General features: G+C 42.3%; 2 protein-coding genes across 5 annotated transcripts in view; one reads left to right on the forward strand and one right to left on the reverse strand.

The window, feature by feature from the left end:
- The window catches only part of rbks (ribokinase), a 120,447-nt gene extending 111,960 nt beyond the window's left edge, over nt 1-8,487 (forward strand). For both annotated transcript variants that reach the window (XM_067985140.1, XM_067985141.1), the window contains one exon: nt 8,179-8,487. In XM_067985140.1, the coding sequence (XP_067841241.1) occupies nt 8,179-8,352 (174 nt within the window). In that variant the 3' untranslated portion in view covers nt 8,353-8,487. The remainder of the gene's footprint in view (nt 1-8,178) is intronic.
- mrpl33 (mitochondrial ribosomal protein L33) overlaps nt 8,404-22,483 on the reverse strand; it is a 32,794-nt gene continuing 18,714 nt past the window's right edge. For all 3 annotated transcript variants that reach the window (XM_067985142.1, XM_067985145.1, XM_067985143.1), the window contains exons 3-4: nt 13,485-13,591; nt 8,404-8,674 (exon numbers count right to left, since the gene is read on the reverse strand). In XM_067985142.1, coding sequence (XP_067841243.1) covers nt 8,625-8,674; nt 13,485-13,591 — 157 coding nt within the window. In that variant the 3' untranslated portion in view covers nt 8,404-8,624. The remainder of the gene's footprint in view (nt 8,675-13,484; nt 13,592-22,483) is intronic.

Consider the following 22,483-nt stretch of genomic DNA (forward strand, 5'->3'; position numbering starts at 1 on the left):
CAAATTAACCTATGCAGTGGAAAAAAATGCCTTTTACCACAGGCATTTTACCCTGTGGACACTGTCACATTGTCTATCTTTGATCTCATTTGTCTTTGTGAATGATCTGCTTTGTGGTGAGGCATGTTTGTTAAAAAAAAAGCAAAACAGCAATGTTCAGTGAAAAAAACCCAGCTAGTCAGCAGATAGGAATGCAATGGTTATCAACTGCAGTCTCTCTGAATGATTAACCAGTCAACCCTGGCTCTGTGGGCAAATGAGTCAAGTGTACGATTGCATGGAACGTAGGATGAGTTTTCCTAACCACTCTCTGGGGAGGAATTAAAAAGCAACTTATACACACATTTCTGCTACCATTGGAAACAACTGGTGGATGAAAAGCTTGTAGTGTTAAATGGAAGATGTTATCAGGAGTAAGCAACTTAGAAGCTGCTAATAACTATCAGCTTTTCAATGGTTTTATTTGATGCACATTTAAAGAAGATGCACATTTGTATTAGCCTTACAATAAATATAGTTGTTGTTGAAATTTCTGCCCCTCCCACAATAAATTGCACCTTTTCCATCTTTAGAAACCCTGAACTACATACAGAGAGCCATGCACCTTTCAAATGGTTACTGGATCACTTACTCTCTCAGGTCAAGGTTGGAATTGTCTCTTTTCAGTCATTTTTGGCCCTTATACACAATAATTTCTTTGTTCAAATTCTGCAGCTAGAATTTCTTATTAACCAGAGTTACCTCTTTTTTACAAAACAATCCTCACAGTTGTCAGTAATAGTAGACAAAGCTCTAAATGCAGAGCACTCTTATAGTAGCCTAAAGTTGTTGTGACCACCTCCTGCTTGTGAACACTGGCCAAGGACTGCCTGAAACATATTGCTTCCTTATTTTAAAAAAATGCTCAAAGCCATTTGTATGCAAATCAGGCATAAGCTTGTTCCCAAAGTGAGTGATTCTTTAACAAGTTAGGTGGGATTCCAGCTGATGCCACCTTAGACTTTGTTCTTTGCAGGTGCAGTATGCTTGAATTTATTTTATAGAAAACTTACTGGTATGCAATTCTGATTATGTATAAGTGAGAGGATAAGAGAGTATTACAAGGCAGTATTACATCAAGTTCAGATGCAGTGGTACACAACATCAGAACCCCATGATGAGCCATGAAATACACTCCAGGTTATAGTATTGCACGTGATATGTAGCTTCTGTTCAGGGGCATATTCTGTTTGTGAACTTTATCCTTTGTGGGAGTCGTTATAAAAGTAGTAAGATTGTACGATTGGAACTGAGAGTTTTTAAAATTTTATTTCCATATTATAAGGAGATGGTACACCATGTGAGCTGGTAGCCCATTGAAGTGGACCAAAAACCATCCTAATCCACGAGAGTGAAGCACATAGAGGTCATCGACTTTAAGCAGGCATAGACCAGTTGGGCCGAATGGCCTGTTTCTGTGTGTAAATTCTACGTAAGCATTTAACGTGTTAGCATCTTGAAACATTGTAGCTAATTCCAAATTTAAATAATTAAACTGGGACCAGAATTTTGCACGTTGTAGATTTAAATTTTACATCTAAACATGGATGGTGTATGTGATTGGGGCCAACTTAACAGCACCGAATTAGGTCACTGTAAAACGTTACAATTAACTGGGGAGTCATTTGAAGGGGGATAAAAGGTGATCAATTGAAGAGTTGACTAAGCATCATGTGGGAGGTACTCCTGTACAGAATGTACTCAGATGAGTCTGGAATGACTTGTAATATGAAAGTAGAAATCTACACACTATATAATGAATTGAGGGAAATTGCATACAGGCCGGTCACGCAAAGTAGAGATTGCACAAGTTTTCATTAGAAAAAAAACACAGGTCAATAGAATTGTGCCCATGGATTCACACAGAACCAGGGGAGAATGCAATAAAAGTCTCAAGTGCTGTAGGACCCATAGTATTCTATAGTCAGATCCTGATAAAAGTTTGCCAAGAAATGTTGTTTGGGTTTATTCTTCTAGAAAATAGATCACAGATAAGCTGATTTGTGCATATTTGAACCACAGCCTGTTTAGTCATTTGCTCAGCAATTCATTCTTAAGAAAAACATCCACAAACATGATTAGACACCCAGAAGTCAGTGCTGACTCCAGGTGAAATCTGTCTATATTAACTGCACTGAGCATTTAATACTTGGATAACTGGGAGAGCAGCTGACTTTTGGACAAGGCTAGACATTGTAATTAAGCATTGCACTTAGCTCACCTGTGACTATGAAGTGGTTTGGTGTGCTGTAATTGTGTACTCGAGCTGGAGTTGATTTAGAGTGCTGAACATCCCTATGTTTAGTGTAAAAACAAAGTTGAGAATTGGCTGCTGATATATGCATATGATGTTACTGGGTTGTAGACACTAAGTAATTCCTTCAGTGAATGACAAGGCAGTAATCCAAGGGAGAACCTCCAAGGCTGGCATCTCAACTGTAAGACCAACATGGCCTGTATATAAATTTAGGAACTCTGGAAAGGTAGCAGAAGTACTGATTAACAGTCACTTGGACGAGGGTGGATTGATTAGGGAAAGCCAGCGTGGATTTGTTAAAGGCAAATCGTGTTTAACTAACCTGATAGAGTTTTTTGATGCGGTAACAGAGAGGGTAGATGAGGACAATGCAGTTGATGTGGTGTATATGGACTTTCAAAAGCCGTTTGATAAAGCGCCGCATGGCAGACTTATCATCAAGATTGCGGCCCATGGAATAAAGGGGCAGTAGCAACATGAATACAGAATTGGCTAAGGGACAGAAAACAGAGAGTAATGGTGAACGGTTGTTTTTCGGACAGGAGGGAGGTGTACAGTGGTGTTCCCCAGGGGTCAGTGCTGGAACCACTGCTTTTCTTGATATATATTAATGACTTGGACTTTGGTGTACAGGGCACAATTTCAAAATTTGCAGATGACACAAAACTTGGAAGGATAGTAAACAGTGAAAAGGATAGTGATAGACTTCGAGGATATAGACAGGCTGGTGGCATGGGCGGACACCTGGCAGATGAAGTTTAACGCAAAAAAAATGCGAAGTGATACATTTCAGTAAGAAGGAGGAGAGGCAATTTTAACTAGAGGGCACAACTCTTAAAAAGGGTACAGGAACAGAGAGATCTGGGGGTATATGTGCACAAATCATTGAAGGTAGCAGGGCAGGTTGAGAAAGCGGTTAAAAATGCATACGGGATCCTGGGCTTTATAAATAGAGGCATAGAGTACAAAGTATGGAAGTCATGATGAACCTTTATAAAACACTGGTTCGGCCACAACTAGTTTTGTGTCCAGTTCTGGGCACCGCACTTCAGGAAAGATGTGAAGACCTTAGAGAGGGTGCAGAAGAGATTTACTAAAATAATTCCAGGGATGAGGGTCTTTAGTTACTTGGATAGACTGGAGAAGCTGGGGTTGTTCTCCTTGGAACAGAGACGGTTGCGAGGAGATTTGATAGAGGTATTCAAAATCATGAAGGGTCTAGACAGAGTAGATGGGGAGAAACTGTTTCCATTGGCGGAAGGCTCAAGTACCAGAGGATATAGATTTAAGGTGATTGGCAAAAGAACCAAAGGTGACATGAGGAAAAACTTTTTTACACAGCAAGTGGTTAGGATCTGGAATTCACTGCCCGAGGGGGTGGTGGAGGCAGATTCAATCATGGCCTTCAAAAGGGAACTGGATAAGTACTTGAAAGGAAACAAATTGCAGGGCTACGGGGATAGGGCGGAAGGAGTGGGACTAGCTGGATTGCTCTTGCATAGAGTCGGTGCGGACTCGATGGGCTGAATGGCCTCCGTCTGTAATCTTTCTATGATTCTATTTCCACTTTTAGTTCATTAAATAATTAAATTTAGATTTAGAAAATTGTGGGCCGAAGAATCACAGAATGAGTTATTCTATCACCATTAATGTCAATTAACAGAAACAACTCAGGAAACACTATAATGTAGTCACCATTCTCCTGTGAAATGGTCTGAAACTTCCATCTTTCCTCCTCTCTCTCCTCCCCATTTTATAACGTGTACGAATTCTAATAGTATGTGGACAGTGGCTAATGACATAAAGTCTATTTGGGGGACCAGTTAGGAGGGAGCGACATGTATTAACAAGCAGAGAACAACTACCCTGGAAACAAAATCCTGATAAATGTCGTCCCAATCTGGACCAGCATTTTAATAGAATACATACAAGGAATGGATATTAAAAACAAAATACCCAACCTGAAGCAGCTCATTCACATGGTACCCTGCGACGACTCCTGCCAAAGTCTACATTGACAAGTATGAAGCCAAGTAGGAGCTGCACTGGGACCAACCATCAAACTGCATCTTTAGAAATAAGTGAATCAAGTGTTCAGCAAAGTTTGTGGTTCAAAGCTATCAGTTAGAAGATGACAGGAGTTCTTTTACATCATTTCTTTCACCCCATTCTATTGACATGAATTTATATAGGTTTGAATAATGTATCTGTGCAGGCAAAATAAGACTAGTTTTGTTAATATTTGCACAGCCCCATTAAGTTGCTCAATCCCCATGGTTTGCTATCTATTTCAAAAGCAACAAAATTATTTAAAAGATTCCAACAGTCTGCTATGGCGTTCATCTGTTTGAGTACCTGCCCCGTTCACAATGAATGCAACTGTTGGATAAATTATTTATCCAGCAAACTGACTACATGAATGTAATGGGTCAGATAAATGCAGATGAGGGACTCTATTTAACCCATCCCCTACAATTCCACCATCACGGCATCCAATTGTTTCTTAAATGATTCCAGGGACTTTGCCTCCAGTACCTTACTCAGAAGTCTGTGTGTTGTTTGTTTTTGTGAAGAACGTCCTGACGTCAGTCCTAAATTTCCCTTTTACTAGTTGCAACCTGCATGCCCTTGCACACTCAGATTAGTGTGAAGAAAATTTATAAACCTGCCTATTTCATATCGTTTAATAAGATCACCTCTCAGTCACCTCTTTTGAAGACTGGAAAATCCAAATTTCTTTTCTCATAACTCATATCTTGTGACATTATGGTTCTTCTCTGAACTGCCTCCAGGGCCTGAATGTCTCCCCTGTATCTCAGTGATCAGAACTAGGTACAATACTCAAGGCATAGTGGTTTGACGAAACCACAGTATTGTTTGATCATGATTTCCTCTGCCTTGTACTCTACTATTTGGTCTATACAGTTCAGCATTCTATTTGCCTTGATTGCTGCTCCAGTGGTTGGATTCTAGAGTGTCAAATTTACTTCAAAAACCTTAGCGGTCTTTCCACTTTCGCTATTTCGATGCCCTTCCTACAAGCAGTACTTTTACCCACTTCAATATTTTGTAGATCCCAATCTGCCTCCTAGTTTGGAATCATCTGCAAATTTGACCAAGTTGCATTGAGTTTCTGATTCCAAGTTGTTAATGCAAATTGGAAACAGTGGGGATTACAACACTGATCCCACTCAGCACCTCACCCACCCCTGCCCTGCTGCGTTCTTTCGGTTTATAAATTTTGTTATTCACACCCAGGTTTTACCATGAATTCTCAGTGCTTCCAGTTTCAGTAGCAATCCTTTTGAGGAACGATACTGAAATTTAAGTGCACCAAGTCTCACCATGTCAGAAAAAGTCACGGATATTAGTTAAAAGCTAAATACTGCGGATGCTGGCAATCTGAAATACAAACAGAAAATGCTGGAAATACTCAAGGCAGGCAGCATCTGAGAGAAAAACAGTTAACTTCTCAGGTCGATGACCTTTTGTCAGAACTGATACTAGCTACGCACGATATTCCCCTTCTGATCTCAGGTTTGGCCACTGTTTACTAGATCATTATAGATAGGCAGTCTAGTTTGTCTGTTTAGATATCATACTCAATGGATGTCCTCTTAACAATTTTCTGTTTGCATCATAAGAATAATTAAAGAGAAAGCCTGTACATTTGGTGGCATAACAAGAACAGATGGCTCCTGAAGTTATTCTTAGCCATATAATACTGGTTTCTATGGCTTGAAGAAATATATATCCTAGACACCATGGACTCATGATTTCATGGGTTTTACATCATGGGCTGGAATATACTCTTCCTCACTGCATTACTATTTTTGACTAGGGGCTGGAATTTCCTTTATCCGGTGCAGGAATAACGCCTGCCACTTTGACCCAAGCCCAATTTCCTAGGTCGGGGTCATAATGTATCAGGACAGGCTCCCGCCAGCGCTCGAGGAAAGTCTAGGTGGTGCTGCAACAGGCTTCACCTGGTGGTCCTGGTGAGCAGTGGAAAGAGGGCCAGATGGAAGGGAAATGGGCCGGGAACCTGGGCCCCATCTCCCCGCTGGTTTTTTGCAAGCAGCGGGCAGCGGAAGAGAAATTAAGGTCACAGCAGAGAGGCAATGGTAGTCCTCACTGACTGATTTTCCCTGCCGTTGCCCTGCCTGATTTGGGGCAGGACAGTGGAGGAAAATCTAGGCCTAGGACTCACTGCACAATGGCCTACTCGAACTTATCCTTTCCCAGAACTTTAAAATGTTACCTCGCTCAGTCTTGTGCCATCTTCAGCATTTTAAAACCCAATCTTGGCACCACCTCGTCCCACTTCCTGATTTACCCAACTGTCTCATTCTCTCTTCAACTTTGGTGGTACTCTGTAACACAGGTCTTAGCCCTGCAAGTTTTCTCAATTTTAAGAAAACAGTCTGTGGAGTGCAAGCAGTCGAGTTTCAATTGTTCTGACTTGCTCCTTCCAAAAGAGCATGTTTAATTGACACCGTCACAGAATCTCCCGAACTTATTTAACCTCATGAGTGAAGTGAATAGCTACTGGTAACACAGCGATACTTCTCCCTGACCCTCAAAAGGTAATAATTGAGCAAAAACAACCAGGACAACAACCTAACACTGCAATTTATATAATTGAAGGCTAGAATGCAATTGCATTCCATAGATAACATTCCTGTGGCCTATCAGAACTGGAACTACATTGTTCCACAGAATGTTTGAACATCTATCTGTGTACTTACCCTCCCAGCCTTCAATCTATTCATCCAATTCCTTTTAAAAATAGTCAACACAACAAAGCATCATTGTATCCTTCACCTCCAACCGGTTGCATTTCACAAACGCTCCTTTGGTACCAGCAGGACTAGAACAGTTGTGCTCTAGAGTTCGTGCTTAATTTGTTTCACAGCAGCTCTGCTTTCTTGACTCGCTCACCTGCTTTTGGCTCCTCTAGATGATTAAATAAATTGAGCCCTGAACAGTACAAAAGTGTAAACAATTTTACAACACCAAGTTATAGTCCACCAATTTTATTTTAAATTCACAAGCTTTCGGAGGCTTCCTCCTTCCTCAGGTGAACGATGTCGAAATGACATCGTTCACCTGAGGAAGGAGGAAGCCTCCGAAAGCTTGTGAATTTAAAATAAAATTGCTGGACTATAACTTGGTGTTGTAAAATTGTTTACAATTGTCAACCCCAGTCCATCACCGGCATCTCCACATCATGAGTACAAAAGTGTACATGGTTCAATGGAAACAGCAAGCTCAGTCAGCAGACCATTTACCATTCCATTCCTAGTAGTTAAAATAATAAAAGTTTGAAGTGACATCCATATCCCACACCATATTAGTGAGTTCACTATCAATGTGGTGTGGGATATGGCAATACTACTAATCTGCCAGAGTGACAAAAGTAAATATATCGTGCAATCGTTGTAAACGCATTGTACAAAGTAAATACATCTTTGCTTCACTGGCAAAGTCAAAGGTGCTTTGTTTCAGTGGATCTGCTACTGGGGCAGCAGTTTTGGATTCACCACTTTCCTTCACTGCTGTCCTAGGAGATGCTTAACTCTCAGTTGGGAGTAGCTTGGCGCAGTGTTCATGATCTCAGCCATACTGTTGGGTAAGCAGGACGCCAGCTATTTCCCAACAAAGAAAAGGGCAGGGAGGGAGAATAGGCCAGAGACTGCAAGCATTCACTCCATGCTTGTTACTGAAGGGTGTTGGCAGTGGCTGGTAGTTTAGTTCAGACACAAGACACAGCAAGAAAATACAGCATAGCATAAAAAATTAATTGCCTTTAGAACTTTAAATTAAGTATATGAAGGGAAAAAAAACTAATTGCTTTTTTTTTTAAATAACTGACTTTGAAGGGTGCAGGCGACAGCTTTGTGGGCGCCCTAGCATTCTACATGGCTTACTATCCTTGTATGGAACTGGAAGAAATGAGCAGAAGAGCCTGTGACATTGCTTCGGTGAGCGTCCAAGCACAAGGAACACAATCTAGCTATCCCCACAGAGCACAGCTCCCACAGGAACTATTTTAGGCAAAACTGCCTGTTTCAGGAGAGGATGAAGAGATGGGACATTCAACATGGTTATATCCATAGTTCATTTTATTGTACATTTTAAAAATAATTAACGACAAATTGTAAATAAAAGTGCAAAAGGAATAGTCCTCTCTTCTCGTGTCATTGTCTTCTTTTAATATCATCATAACCTTTTGCGTCATCCCAAAACCACAGATTCTGTTTCCAGGAAATCTTGTTCAGTTCCTAAACAGTCCTTGTACAAAGCCAGTCCATTTAAGCTGCCTTCATTAGATTGACCTGATTTTCTTCTTTTCAAAGAAAAGGACATGCTTGTTCACTACAAGGGAAATAAATAAAAGTGTGGTTACATACAGTGTTCTACAACAAAACTGAACCCAAACAAGCAGCTGGCTTCCACCTGACCACAGAACAGAGATTGGGGACTCATCGTGTGAGGAACAATGCTGTTGCTGCTACCGCTGCTGTTTTGGGGCACAACGGACAATAGCACAAACAATCGAAATGAAGCAGTTGGGCCGAATGGCCTGTTTTGTGTGCTGTATATTCTATGTAGTAAACATCCCACCAACTTCCTTTCTTCACAGTCTCACCCCCTCATCTGTCTTTCTTTTATTGAACATCTAGCAAAAAGCTGGAGGTTTTTTTTTTATTGATGGTAAAAGGACGTGACTGCCTTTCTAATAGCAAAGCCAGTAACTACTGGCAAAGAAAGATCATGTGCCTTGAAGGTAAGCTCCAGTATTAGTGCACAATGCTGCATGTCTGTATGAATTGCTTTTGTGTGCAATCTTAACAGACACATTGAAAATAACCAGGTAATGTCTCCATTAAAAAAGCAGACAAAGGAATTTATTACAAACTCATTAAGAATGTGTCCTAGTATTCAAAGGACCTTATTTCGAGGCAGACGCCCTCATATTTTCTCAAAAGGTGGAGGTAAGAAAGCAGTAACCAAATGAAATGAATATTTAAGATAACAAAGTGAGTAACTTCAGTTAACTCAGTGAAACTAAATTACAGCAAGCTAGCAACTTCAGCAGTGAAAGAATTAAATGTTCACAAAAAGTAAAAGCAAAGCTTTTGAAAACTGCTTCAAGCCAAATGCTCTTCATGGAAGTGCACTAAAAGTTCATTTTTCAATAACGTGACACCTACGATAACACTAATCCCTTGGGTCTTTCATGTTTTAACAAGTGAAAGGAGACTTTGTATTACAGCCCAGATATAAAGCACAGAATGCAAATGTTTTCTCAGCCCTTCTTATGCCCAGACATTTCTTCAACCGCACCTATCATTTAAAAGTCTCTAACACATGACGTAAGTGGCATGAGTTTTTTTTAAAAAGAAGAAACACACCCAAACCAATGTCCTGGAAGAGACCATCCTGCCACAACTGACGTCCAATTGTTTCCATGAGTGGATACATATTTAGTGAAGGATTAGAATCTTATGTAATCACGTAGCAACAGATTATCAGTTTGTCCTTGAATGTTTTTCCCTGACATGGTTACCAGTATGTGGAGGATCCACATAGGACTTAAAAAGCAGCTACTGGACCCATTCCTCACAGTGAAACAAGTCAAACGCTCAGCATAAGTGGGAATTTCAAAATAAATGAAGTGACTAAAAAAGTGTTCATGAGTTTGTGTTGTCAAAACACTGCAACAAACGTGTATTAACTGGAGTCAGGTGACAACATTTTTTTCATTCGTTCATGGAATGTGGGTGTGGTTGGCAAGGCCAGCATTTATTGCCCATCCCTAATTGCCCTCGAGAAGGTGGTGGTGAGCCGCCTTCTTGAACTGCTGCAGTCCGTGTGGTTAAGGTTCTCCCACAGTGCTGTTAGGAAGGGAGTTCCAGGCTTTCGACCCAGCGACGATGAAGGAACAGCGATATATTTCCAAGTCAGGATGGTGTGTGACTTGGAGGGGAACGTGCAGGTGGTGTTGTTCCCATGTGCCTGCTTCCCTTGTAATTTTAGGTGGTAGAGGTTGTGGGTTTGGGAGGTGCTGTCGAAGAAGCCTTGGCGAGTTGCTGCAGTACATCCTGTGGATGGTGCACACTGCAGCCAGTGCGCCGGTGGTGAAAGGAGTGAATGTTTAGGGTGGTGGATGGTGTGCGAATCAAGCGGGCTGCTTTGTCCTGGATGGTGTCGAGCTTCTTGAGTGTTGTTGGAGCTGCACTCATCCAAGCAAGTGGAGAGTATTCCATCACACTCCTGACTTGTGCCTTGTAGATGGTGGAATGGCTTTGGGGTGTCAGGAGGTGAGTCACTCGCCACAGAATACCCAACCTCTGACCTGTTCTTGTAGCCACAGTATTTATATGGCTGGTCCAGTTAAGTTTCTGGTCAATGGTGACCCCCCAGGATATTGATGGTGGGGGTTTCGGCGATGGTAATGCCGTTGAATGTCAAGGGGAGGTGGTTAGACTCTCTCTTGTTGGAGATGGTCATTGCCTGGCACTTGTCTGACACAAATGTCACATGAAGAGCTGCAAACCACTACTTCCCTATCATGTTTATTGCATCTCAAATGATAGAACACTGTCCTTTAATTTTTGGATACAAGGGCCTTTCGGAATGAGTTTGAACAATTGTCTCTGTTTTTAATGAATGAGAGTTCATGGCACTAAACTGGCAGCATCATGTACAGAGACCATAAAGACACTGGTGTGATAAAGGAATCATAGAATCGTTACAGTCCTGGAGGCCATTCGGCCCAATGAGCCTGTGCCAGCTCTTTGTAAGAGCAATCCAGTTAGTCCCATTCCCCCATAGCCCTGCAAATTTTTCCCTTCAAATATTTATCAAATTCTTCTTTGAAAGCCATGATTGAATGTGCTTCCACCACCCGCTCAGGCAGTACATTCCACATCATAACTACTCGCTGCGTAAAAAACGTTTTTCCTCATGTCGCCTTTGGCTCTTTAGCCAATCACCTTAAATCTGTGTCCTCTGGTTCTCAACTCTTCCGCCAATGGGAACAGTTTCTCTTTATTTACTTTATCTAATTCAGTCATGATTTTGAACACTTCTATCAAATCTCCTCTTAACCTTCCCTGCTATAAGGAGAACAACCCCAACTTCTCCAGTCTATCCACGTAACTGAAGTCCCTCATCCCTGGAACCATTCTATTAAATCTTTTCTGCACCCTCTCTAAGGCCTTCACATCCTTCCTAAAATGTGGTGCCCAGAATTGGACACAATACTCCAGTTGTGGCCGAACCAGTGTTTTATAAAGGTTCATCATAACTTCCTTGCTTTTGTACTCTATGCCTCTATTGACCAAACTGACTGGCCTGTAGTTGCCAGGTTTATTCTTACATCCTTTTTCGAACAAGGGTGTAACATTTGCAATACTCCAGTCCTCTGGCACCACCCCCATATCTAAGGAATCACCATGCTGTCCAGTACAGGCTGGGGGAGAATGTTCTTCCAGAATTGAGGTTTACAACAACAAGTTGTATATAGCGCCTTTAACGTACTGCAGTAAAAACATCCCAAGGCGCTTCACAGGAGCATTATCAAACAAAATTTGACACCGAGCCACATAAGGAGATAATAGAATAGGTGACCAAAAGAGGTAGGTTTTAATGAGTGTCTTAAAGGAGAAGAGAGAGGCGGAGAGGTTTAGGGAGGGAATTCCAGAGCTTAGGGCCTAGGCAGCTGAAGGCACGGCCGCCAATGGTGGAGCAATTAAAATCGGGGATGCGCAAGAGGCCAGAATTGGAGGAGCGCAGAGATCTCGGAGGGTTGTAGGGCTGGAGGCACATTATTGGAGAAGAGTACAGAGAACATCATTTTTATCTGCCCGGAGATTACTTGATCTAACATTGGATTCCAATCATAGGTATCCTAAGGGGGGAAAAAAAAGCTGCGATGAAAAACCATTGTGCTGGTCAGCATGTTGAAATTCAAGCCCAGTTATAAAAGGTATGACAGCACGGTCAATGCAATACTGTGTTTTGTTCAGACTTTACTTTCCCTTTCTATTTGGCCCAAATCTTCCACAGTGAGGAGTCTCTCACTCACTCACACACTCTCACACACACACACACACACACACACGATCAAAGATACTACCCCACAATGCTATGGTTGATTTGCCAAGCAGCACAGCAGAGAACTGCAGTACGTTAAAGGCGCTATATACAACTTGTTCTAGGGTAGGCTGTACCTAAACTAGCAGGCAGTGGATGGAAGCCCAGAGCAAATCTCCTGAGTGTCACAGATGAAGGGGAAGTATCACACTGCTCTAGAGAACCAGCCTGCAAATGTCAATGGGAAGTGTGATTCAAACTCATTCTCAGGCCAGCACTACTGATGTAGCTACTAGGAGAAACTTCTTTATTTTTACAGAGGGTTGTGAGGCTGTAGAATACATTATCGGAGTAGTGATTGAAACGGAGACCATGTTGACATTCAAGAATAATTGAACAGGTGGTTGAAGGAAAGAGGGATAAAAGGATGTGGATAGAGGGCAGGCAGATGGGATTAAGACTACTGCTCATGTGGAGGATAAACACCAATACCAATTGGTTGGCCTAACAGCCTGCTTCTGTAATTTCTGTAATAGGTCACCCCATTTTCAATTGGCAATACAGAACAAGAACAGACATGTAACATGCTGCTCCTAGTCCTGTAGTATTGGGGCATTTTGTCAGTAAGATTACAATCCAGAATGAATGGGTTTTTTTTTAAGTATACATCAGTCAATCTCCCATGGTGTTGCACACAGTAGGGTGGATCTTGACTTTGTGCGATAGTGTAAAACGGGTGATACCGAGTCAGCAGCCCATTTTACATCTCTCCCCATTTTTATTTTGGTTGACTTCAATCGGGAGAGATGTAAAATGGGCTGCTGACTCGCCATCACCTGTTTTACACTATCTCACAAAGTCAAGATCTACCCCAGGGAGTTGAGACCAAGTGTAATACTCGGGTGAAATGGGGTTGCAGGGCAGGGTATAAGTCGAGCAGAATGCACAGACGTAAGATTTTTAACATAATACAGATGCTGAATGGATGGTTAGAGCTATATTAGGAAATGAATGGTAAGAGTTGGTAGCACCAAATGGGGACATATGCTCCATGTACCTGCTACAGTTACACATTGCAATTTACCTATAGGATCATGTTTTCTCAGAACTAGTTTATCCCGCAGTCGGCTCCGCTTTGCATTGAAGCAGTAGCCTGTTCCAGCTGCACTCGCCATCTTCACAAGGATGGACCTGTGAAAATGCAATGAAACATTAGTGAGATCCTGCCCTGCCAGTAAATGAGACAAATCTACACTTAACAGTGACCACAACGTCTTATAATTGTGTAGCACTCCTCACAGCTTTAAAGCCTGTGCTTTAAAGAGCAACAGACACTGAATGGTTGGAAAAAGAGGATAAAGGGGGAAGCGCAGTCGAAAAGAAGGGCCCTTGGGAGGCTTTTGAAAAGTAGGAAGGGAAAGGCGGTGACAAGATGGAGGGTCTTGAGGAATGGAGTATTGGAAGGAAGAATTTGTATTTATGTAGCAACAGTCACATCTTCAGGATGCTCCAAAAGGCTCTTAATCAATTAATTATTTTTTAAAATTGTAGTCATTGATGTTATGCAGGCAAAGTGGCTGAAAGGAGTGGCCACCAATGGTGGAATAAAAAACAAGGGCTAAACTGCTGTTGGAGTTGTAATAGATGTGCGTAGAACTGGAGCTCACTTAGGTGATGTGGGATGGGGTAAGGCCATGGAGGTGCAGAAGGTGTGCATAGGGATATCTGACTGGGAGAGAGCACCAAAGTTGGGTGGGACGAGGCCATGGAGGTGCGGACGGTATGTGAAGGTTCATATGGCTGAAAGAGATCAGAGATAGGATGGGGTGACATCACACACGAGAAGGTTCTTGAAAATCAATTCAGGGAGGCAGTGTTGCTCGGTGAACAACAGGAGTGATGGACTAAGGGCCGTGATGTTCTGCATCACCTGTAATTTGTGTAGAGTGGAAGCAGGCCGGCTGACAGAGAACGCTTTGGTGAAATCAGAACAATGTGCAATCCATTACAGTTAATGATTAGCAATATGAAAATGAGAATTGTTGGCTTGGTCTGAAAATGCAGGCAGATTACACAGCATTTTAATTAGGAAACGTCCATTAACCCTTCTTCAGAAATGATTATACTAGTCCTAGAAATTGAAGACTCTTTGCCACAAAGTGCTTAATCTACCTGTACAACATTCAACTGATTAAAAATCCAAACCAAATTCTTTCATTCACATAGGACTTTACTAAGAAAAATTCTGACTCATGATAAGGCTTAAAAGTAAAATTGTCAGGTTCCTTGAATTCAGTAAAGCCAACGAAGTGCGTTTAAATAATAACCAGAGATGATGAAAGTGTACAGTGGGTGTCAGTGTCTCAGAGAAAGACATGGGTTTCAAAGAAAGTAAGTTTTCCCATTTTCTTCCCTTGTCACCCTCTTCTCAAGGCTTCAACTCCAGCTTGGGTACAGCTCCAGGAATACTGGCTGATCTCAGGCGCATCATTCAAGTGACTATTCTTCATGCATGACCTTGAACAGTAACGGCAGGCTATTTAATTGTGAGGTGCATCACCGTCGAACACAAACCTGTCCTCATACAACACCCACCTAGCAGGAGTCACTGGATGGCAATCAGGAAAGGAACCCTGGCTGATTTTAACTCCCCCCTAGCTCAGAGACAGCAAGATAAACTGTAGCACTCCTACAGGCACATTACCTGATATGTGCTCACTCATCAAAAACACAGTAGATAGGAATCAAATCTGCGACCTTCCGGTTTATATAGCTCCATTATACCACCTTAAACAAATGAGCCAACAGGGGAACTGGGAACGACATGTTAACCAGAACTGGTAAAGGATCGCACCATATACATTAAACTGTCTTTCAGATGATGACTGAAATATCGTGCACTTCCAGCAATTTCTGGTTTTGTCAGGAATCTATTTTTTTCCATTTGCAGCACTTGTGTACCAAACATCTCGGATCTTACCAACAAGTGCTAAAAATACACCAGAACACAAATAACCTGCACCTGTCAGGAGTGTACGAGGTGTAACAGCTTGTGTACATTGACTAAAGGTCACTGGAGCCGTTTACTGCCTCACACAGTCAGTCTGACAAAACAAACTCATCGCCTGAGCCGCAAACCTTTCACTAGTTAAGCCCACAATACACTAAAGCCTGGAAATGATGCTGTGCCGTATTGTACGGACGCTTACCGTCTCCATTAAAAAATAGCGATGGAATCTGGTACACTTTTAAACATTTGTCACACAGTCTAATCTCCCGGCCATCAACAAAGTAATACTGCAGTGTGTTCAATTACACAGTGTACAGCTTCTACTAAAGCTTCTCCGCCATCGACAAGGCTCAGGACAGGAGTGTGAAGGAATGCTCATCACTCACCTGCATGGGTGCAGCTGCAACACTCAAAAAGGTCATCATCACCCAGGACTGAGCACTTCGCTTGATTGGTGCCCTGCTACTGATACCCACCCCACTCCATCACTGCGCACTGTGATTGTAATACCCACTATTTGCAGCAACTCACCAAGCTCACTTTGACAGTACCTCCCAGCCCGGAGGCCTCTACCACGAAGGACAAGAGCAGCAATATCATGGGAACACCATCACCTCCAAGTCTCACACCATCCTGACCAGCATATACCGCCTGTCCACCATCGCTGGGTCCCATGCCGCCTGTCCACCATCGCTGGGTCCCATGCCGCCTGTCCACCATCGCTGGGTCCCATGCCGCCTGTCCACCATCGCTGGGTCCCATGCCGCCTGTCCACCATCGCTGGGTCAAAATCCTTGAATTCCCTACCCAACATCCAGATAGCATCATAGAAAATAGCAGTAAGGGTAGGCCATTCGGCCCTTCGGGCCTGCTCCGCCATTCAAAATGATCATTGCTGATTGTCTAACTCAGTACCCTGTTCCCGTTTTTTCCCCATATCCCTTGATCCTTTTAGCATTAATATATCTATCTACTTCTTGAATATATTTAATGATTGGCCTCCACTGCCTTTTGTGGTAGAGAATTCCACAGGTTCACCACCCTCTGAGTGAAGAAATTTCTCCTCATCTCCGTTCTAAATGGCATACCCCGTATCCTGAGACTAAGACCCCTGGTTCTGGACTCCCCATCCAGCAGGAACATCCTCCCTGCATCTAGTCTATCTAGTCCTGTTAGAATTTTATATGTTTTGATGAGATCACCTCTCATTCTTCTAAACTCGAGTGAATATAGGCCTAGTCGACCCAATCTCTCCTCATATGTCAGTCCTGCCATCCCAGGAATCAGTCTGGTAAACCTTCATTGCATTCCCTCCATGGCAAGGGCAAGGACATCCTTCCTCAGATAAGGAGACCAAAACTGCACACAATACTCCAGATGTGGTCTCACCAAGGCCCTGTACAACTGCAATAAGACATCCCTGCTCCTGTACTCAGATCCTCTTGCAATGAAGGCCAACATACCATTCGCCTTCCTAACTGCTTGCTGCACCTGAATGCTCGCTTTCAGCGACTGGTGTACAGGGTCACCCAGGTCTCATTGCACCTCCCCTTTTCCCAATCTATCACCATTCAGATAATAATCTGTCTTTCTGTTTTTACAACCAAAGTGGATAACCTCACATTTATCCACATTATACTGCATCTGCCATGTTCTTGCCCACTCACCCAACTTGTCTAAATCACATTGGAGCCTCTTTGCATCCTCCTCACAGCCCGCATTCCACCCCAGCTTTGTGTCGTCTGCAAACTTGGAAATGTTACATTCAGTTCCCTCATCCAAATCATTGATATATATTGTGAATAGCTGGGGCCCAAGCACTGATCCCTGCGGTACCCCACTAGTCACTGCCTGCCACATGGGAAAAGACCCATTTATTCCATGGGAGCACCATCACCACAAGGACTACAGCGGTTCAAGGAGAAGGCCCAAAACCAGCTTCTCAGGGCAAGGTGGGATAGGCAATAAATGTCGTCCTTGCCAGTGACGCCTACATCCCAAGAACACATTGTTGAAAAAAAAATCACAAATACGTAATGAAGCAATTTAATAAGTTATTGGTAGCAGCAATACGTTACGAGAACAACACAATGTTAATTGAAGAATGAGTGCCCTTGAGAATGAGACTTAACAAGTGGTCAACAAACATATGAGATGGCAACTGAAACTCAGGATTGACCACTGAAAATTACAACTTCGGAGCCAGTGACTACTTTTTATAATTAAAAATCTTTCCGACTCTCCAGCGCTGGCCTGATGGATCAAAAATAGTTTTTCTGGTCTTGTACCAACTATGTTCTTGCCGAGACTGAGCCAAAATCTTGACCACACTTCTATTTGTCAAAGTCTCCATTGAACACAGAGTTAAACAGTTAGTTTAGTGCGATAACTAGGCTTAGCGAACAGATACAATAGACCCAGTCACACCAATAAACCATTGCAATGAAATCATTTCTAGGCAATGCATATAGGGCTTAAGCTAATAGGAGCCTGTGAGTAAAATACTTCCACATCAGTTTTTGACTCTCAATAGCAGACACTGATGGGTTTGTTTCCACTAAGTGGCTCCATTTGTGCAATGCAGGGAGTTTGGAAAAATATATAACTCTCTTCATTTGAATACCCTTGGTGTCAAATTACATCCAAGAGGAGACAAACCAGAAAGCTTCTCAAGATAGTGTTCTAAAAACTACCCGCTCCTGTGAAATGTTAAATAGGAACATAGGAACACAAATTGGCCATTTAACCCCTCGAACCTGTTCTGCCATTCAATGAGATCATGGCTGATGTATGTCCTATCTTCATCCACCCATCTTATCCCTTAACTCCATATCCCTTAATAGCCTTGGCTAGCAATAATCGATCATTCTCAGATTTAAAATTATTAACTGAGCTAGCATCTACTGTTTTTTGTACAGTCCACTTTCAAATTGTTAATTTGAATTTTTAAGAAAAACAATGCCTCCTGTGCTATTTAATTTAAATGGCTTCTTTCAAACTAACAATTCAAATTTCTTTCATTGGAACAGGAGTAGGCCATTTAGCCCCTCGAGCCAGTTCCACCATTGAATGGCTGATCTGTGACCTAACTCCATATACCCGCCTTAGCCCCATATCCCTTAGATTTTTGTTAACAAAAGGTATTATCAATCTCAATTTAAAATTAACAATTGAGCTAGCATCAACTGCCGTTTGCGGAAGAGAGTTCCAAACTTCTACCACCCTTTGCGTGTAGAAGTGTTTCCTAACTTCACTCCTGAAAGTCCTGGCTCTAATTTTTAGGCTATGTCCCGCAGCGGAAATAGTTTCTCTCTACCTACCCTATCAGTTCCATTAGAAGCGAGATTAACCCTGAGAAGGAAGAACAAACAATAATAAAATAGCAACTCACACATTTACTAGCAGTGATTACACAGCAACACTGACAGCAACCAAGAACAAGCCAATTGCTCCCCACCTCAAAGGGTGAGGAATGGTACATAACCATATTATTTTTTGTTCCAAAAGGAAGTGACTCAAAAAATGTTAATTGAAAAAAAGCGTGCCACTGATAAAAAGACATCAACAAATGTGAAGCACAGGATTGGCCTGGCAGGAAAGGGGCAAACAGTACACGGTGAGTAATGTAAACAGTTACTGTTGAAATGGAAACAACGGGTATCCAGTATGACGATCACAGTGAACCGGCACCAACACATACAAAGTGAACTATTGCCAACAGGGAAAGAGAACAGAAAAGACCAAACTGTTCAAACCATGGAGCAGAGAAATGCAACGGGTCGCCTTGTGTTCCTGTCCAGCCCTGGTCTGGCTCCAGGTGCCTTTTGAAAAAGGGCAACCACAAGAAGTATGTTCCTGGTCAGATGAAAGGTGTGTTTGAAGCTAGATTCATGCACATTCTTCAGTAAAGTACTACGTTAATACAGTCAACACACCACAAGAGTGATATGATTCACAAGCCCGACCCTTCAACTAGATTAACGTATTGGCACCAATGGTCAAAATTCACATTTAAGCCAAATATAAGCTAACACTGTGCGATGCTATTACGCTGCGTTTTACATTGGCGCTATTTTAATTTGGATTCCTAGAAACCGGTGTCTGTGAGCCAATTTCCCACATTTACGCTGCTACACCCAGCTCCCTTACCCTGGCCCAGTTTTTGGTGGGTCTCTGATTTCACTGCCAGGATATGGGAACCAGACTTACTAGTTTTAAGTGCCAGCTCATAGACACCAGCCTCCGAATTAAAACAGCACCAATATAAAAACAGCTTTAAAATCATTATCTCAAATGGCTCCCAACCACTACTAGTAACAGACCTCAAACCACCAGTACTTCCACCTTAGTGTCACACAGACACTACCCAAGTTTGGAAGGGCAGAATCTATAGGGTGTTTTCATAGTTCAAGTGGACATAGTATAAAAATTTTACACACCCACCCTTAATCCTTATCAAAATCCTAGTGACAACCTTTTTGCTTGTATATACAACTGTAGAATACTACTACCTTGCAGGAGGAAGCAGTCAATTGGTGGACAATTAAATCCTTGCCTCCACATCATTTATTATACACCCGGCTAAAACCCTACTAGGTCTTTCAAACATTCCTCTACTGGTATTTAAGGGGGATAAAATGACACTTATAGAATTTTGGACGGCCCTCCACGCAGAAGAGCTTTACAGTAAAAGTGCCCTAGGCGACAATCCAGATGTTCTTCATGCAGCATGCTACCTTCCCATTGGTCATTAGAAGCTTAATATGCTTATGACACAAAGCTTCAGGTCTGGCCCAAGATGTACCCAAGGGACCAAGGAACAAATGTTCTATTTTCTTTCTAAGTGGTGGAAGAATCATTCAGTGCAACTAAAGTTAATGGTTAGCAAGTTTCCATATGGATGTTTGGGAACTTCTCTTTTATAAGAATATACACCAATGGTAGTGACAACACTGATTGTGCTGTTCAACATTAACGCATCGCTCCTCAGACATACGGAAAATAAAAACAAAACCAACGTTGCCATGGTCACAAAGATGTCACATGATTTCAGGAACATAGCTGTGGAAGAAGAAAATGTTTTCATGAAGTGATGATGTAGAGGACTGGGATATCAGCACAGTGTGCCATTGCATTAAGGGGGAGGCACAGTGGATCTCCCACCGCTCTGCATTGAAGGGGAGGCAAAGTAGATCCCCCACCCCACTGCAGACCAGGGGTCAACCAAGGAACTCTCTGGTCCGTATGGCTTTCTGCCACATCGGGTTTATAAACCAAGTCATCAGGAATTTATTTTTTCAAAGTGCAATTACAAATGAGGAGCTGGAAGAAAAGGAAAGGTAGGTGTATTCTCCCAATTCAACATTACGCAAATGGTTGCTGTGCTCATAGGAACTGCTAGACAAAAAAACACCACGGTCCAATCAAAATCTACAACAGACCCAGACATAAGGCGAGGAAAAGCCCAGTGGTCGACAGGTTTGGGAACCATTGGTCCAACGTCACTTTTGTCCTCCCAACCATGTGGCACTTACCACGGCATGTCTCAAATTACTCATATACTGTATCCCATATTATTTTCTGAAAGAAATCTAATTGAATGAATCAACACTAACTGCTTCCACCATCTTCACAGGGAGTCCGTTCCACAGATTAACCACTCGCTCACTGGAACAATGTTTCCACAGGTTCGTTTTGAATTTACCCCACTTCGAGCACAGGCCGTGTCCTCTGGTTCTACTGTTCTGGACAAGGTGAAATAGCTTGTCATGATCTACATTATCTAGTCCCTTTAATTCCTAAAAACAGCAATTATATCACATCACATCCTCTTTTCCAGTGAGAACATGCCCAATTTACATAACGGCTCCTCATAATCCAATCCATTGATCCCCTCAATCATTCTGGTTGCTCTCTTCTGTGCCCTTTTAATAGCTGCAATATCCTTTAGCACTGTGCAGACCAGACTGTATACAGTATTCGAAGTGCGGTCGCACCAATGATTCAAAGAGCGGCAGGATTACCTCATTATTTCGGCTCAATATTGACCCTTTAGTACATCTAATTTGCTTTACTCACTGTCACCGAGCATTGTTGCGATAGCTTCAATTTATTGTCAGTAACGACTCCCAGATCTCTCGTGCATTATTTCCTTTCCATTTAAGTAATAGTCCCTTACTGGATTTTTTGTCCCATGTGAAGCACTTTGCATTTCTCTACATTGAATTTCATCTGTCACCTGTCTGCCCAATTCCCAAGAATATTCAAATCCTCCTATAGCTTATCCTGTTCAGCTTTGGATTCTACCACCTTCATTAGCTTTGTATCATCTGCAAATTTAGCCATTCTGCTTGTGACTCCTAGCGCCATTTATCAAGATATTAAACAAACAAGGACCCAAGGTAACATTCTCCCAGGCTGATGACAATCCATAGTGCCACTACCCCCAGGTTCTATCAGTCAAACGATTACATATCCATTGTAAAATATTTCCACTGATTCCCACTTTCTTTACTTTCAGTACCAGCCTTTCCAGAGGACCTGTATCAAAGGCCTTACTGAAATCCAAGTACACTACATCCATTGCCTTACCTCTATCAAGCTCCTTTGCCACAACCGCAAAGAAAACCAGTAAGTTAGATTGGCAAGACCTCCACTTTATGAACCCATATTGCCTATCTTTTATGATTTTATTTCTATCCAGTTGCTCCATAATCTTATCTTTATCAACCATAATTTTAAGGGTGGTGGAAGCAGATTCAATCGTGGCTTTCAAGGATTCATCCAATTCCTTTTTGAAGAGAAAAAATTTGCAGGGCAATGGGGAAAGAGCGGGGGCATGGGACTAACTGGATTGCTCTTACAAAGAGCCAGCGCGGGCTCAATGGGCCGAATGGCCTCCTCCTGTGCTGTAACCATTCTATGATAATAGCCATAACTTTACCCACAATGGACGCCAAACTCAATGATCTGTAGTTTCCTGGGACACTTCTGCTACTTTTTGTTAAAAACAGGAGTAACATTTGCTTTTCTCCAGTCCCCAGGCACCTCTCCAGTATTCAGTCATTTCTGGA

The sequence above is a fragment of the Heptranchias perlo genome, chromosome 5 (assembly GCF_035084215.1).
Source record: "Heptranchias perlo isolate sHepPer1 chromosome 5, sHepPer1.hap1, whole genome shotgun sequence".
Classification (NCBI taxonomy): domain Eukaryota; kingdom Metazoa; phylum Chordata; class Chondrichthyes; order Hexanchiformes; family Hexanchidae; genus Heptranchias; species Heptranchias perlo.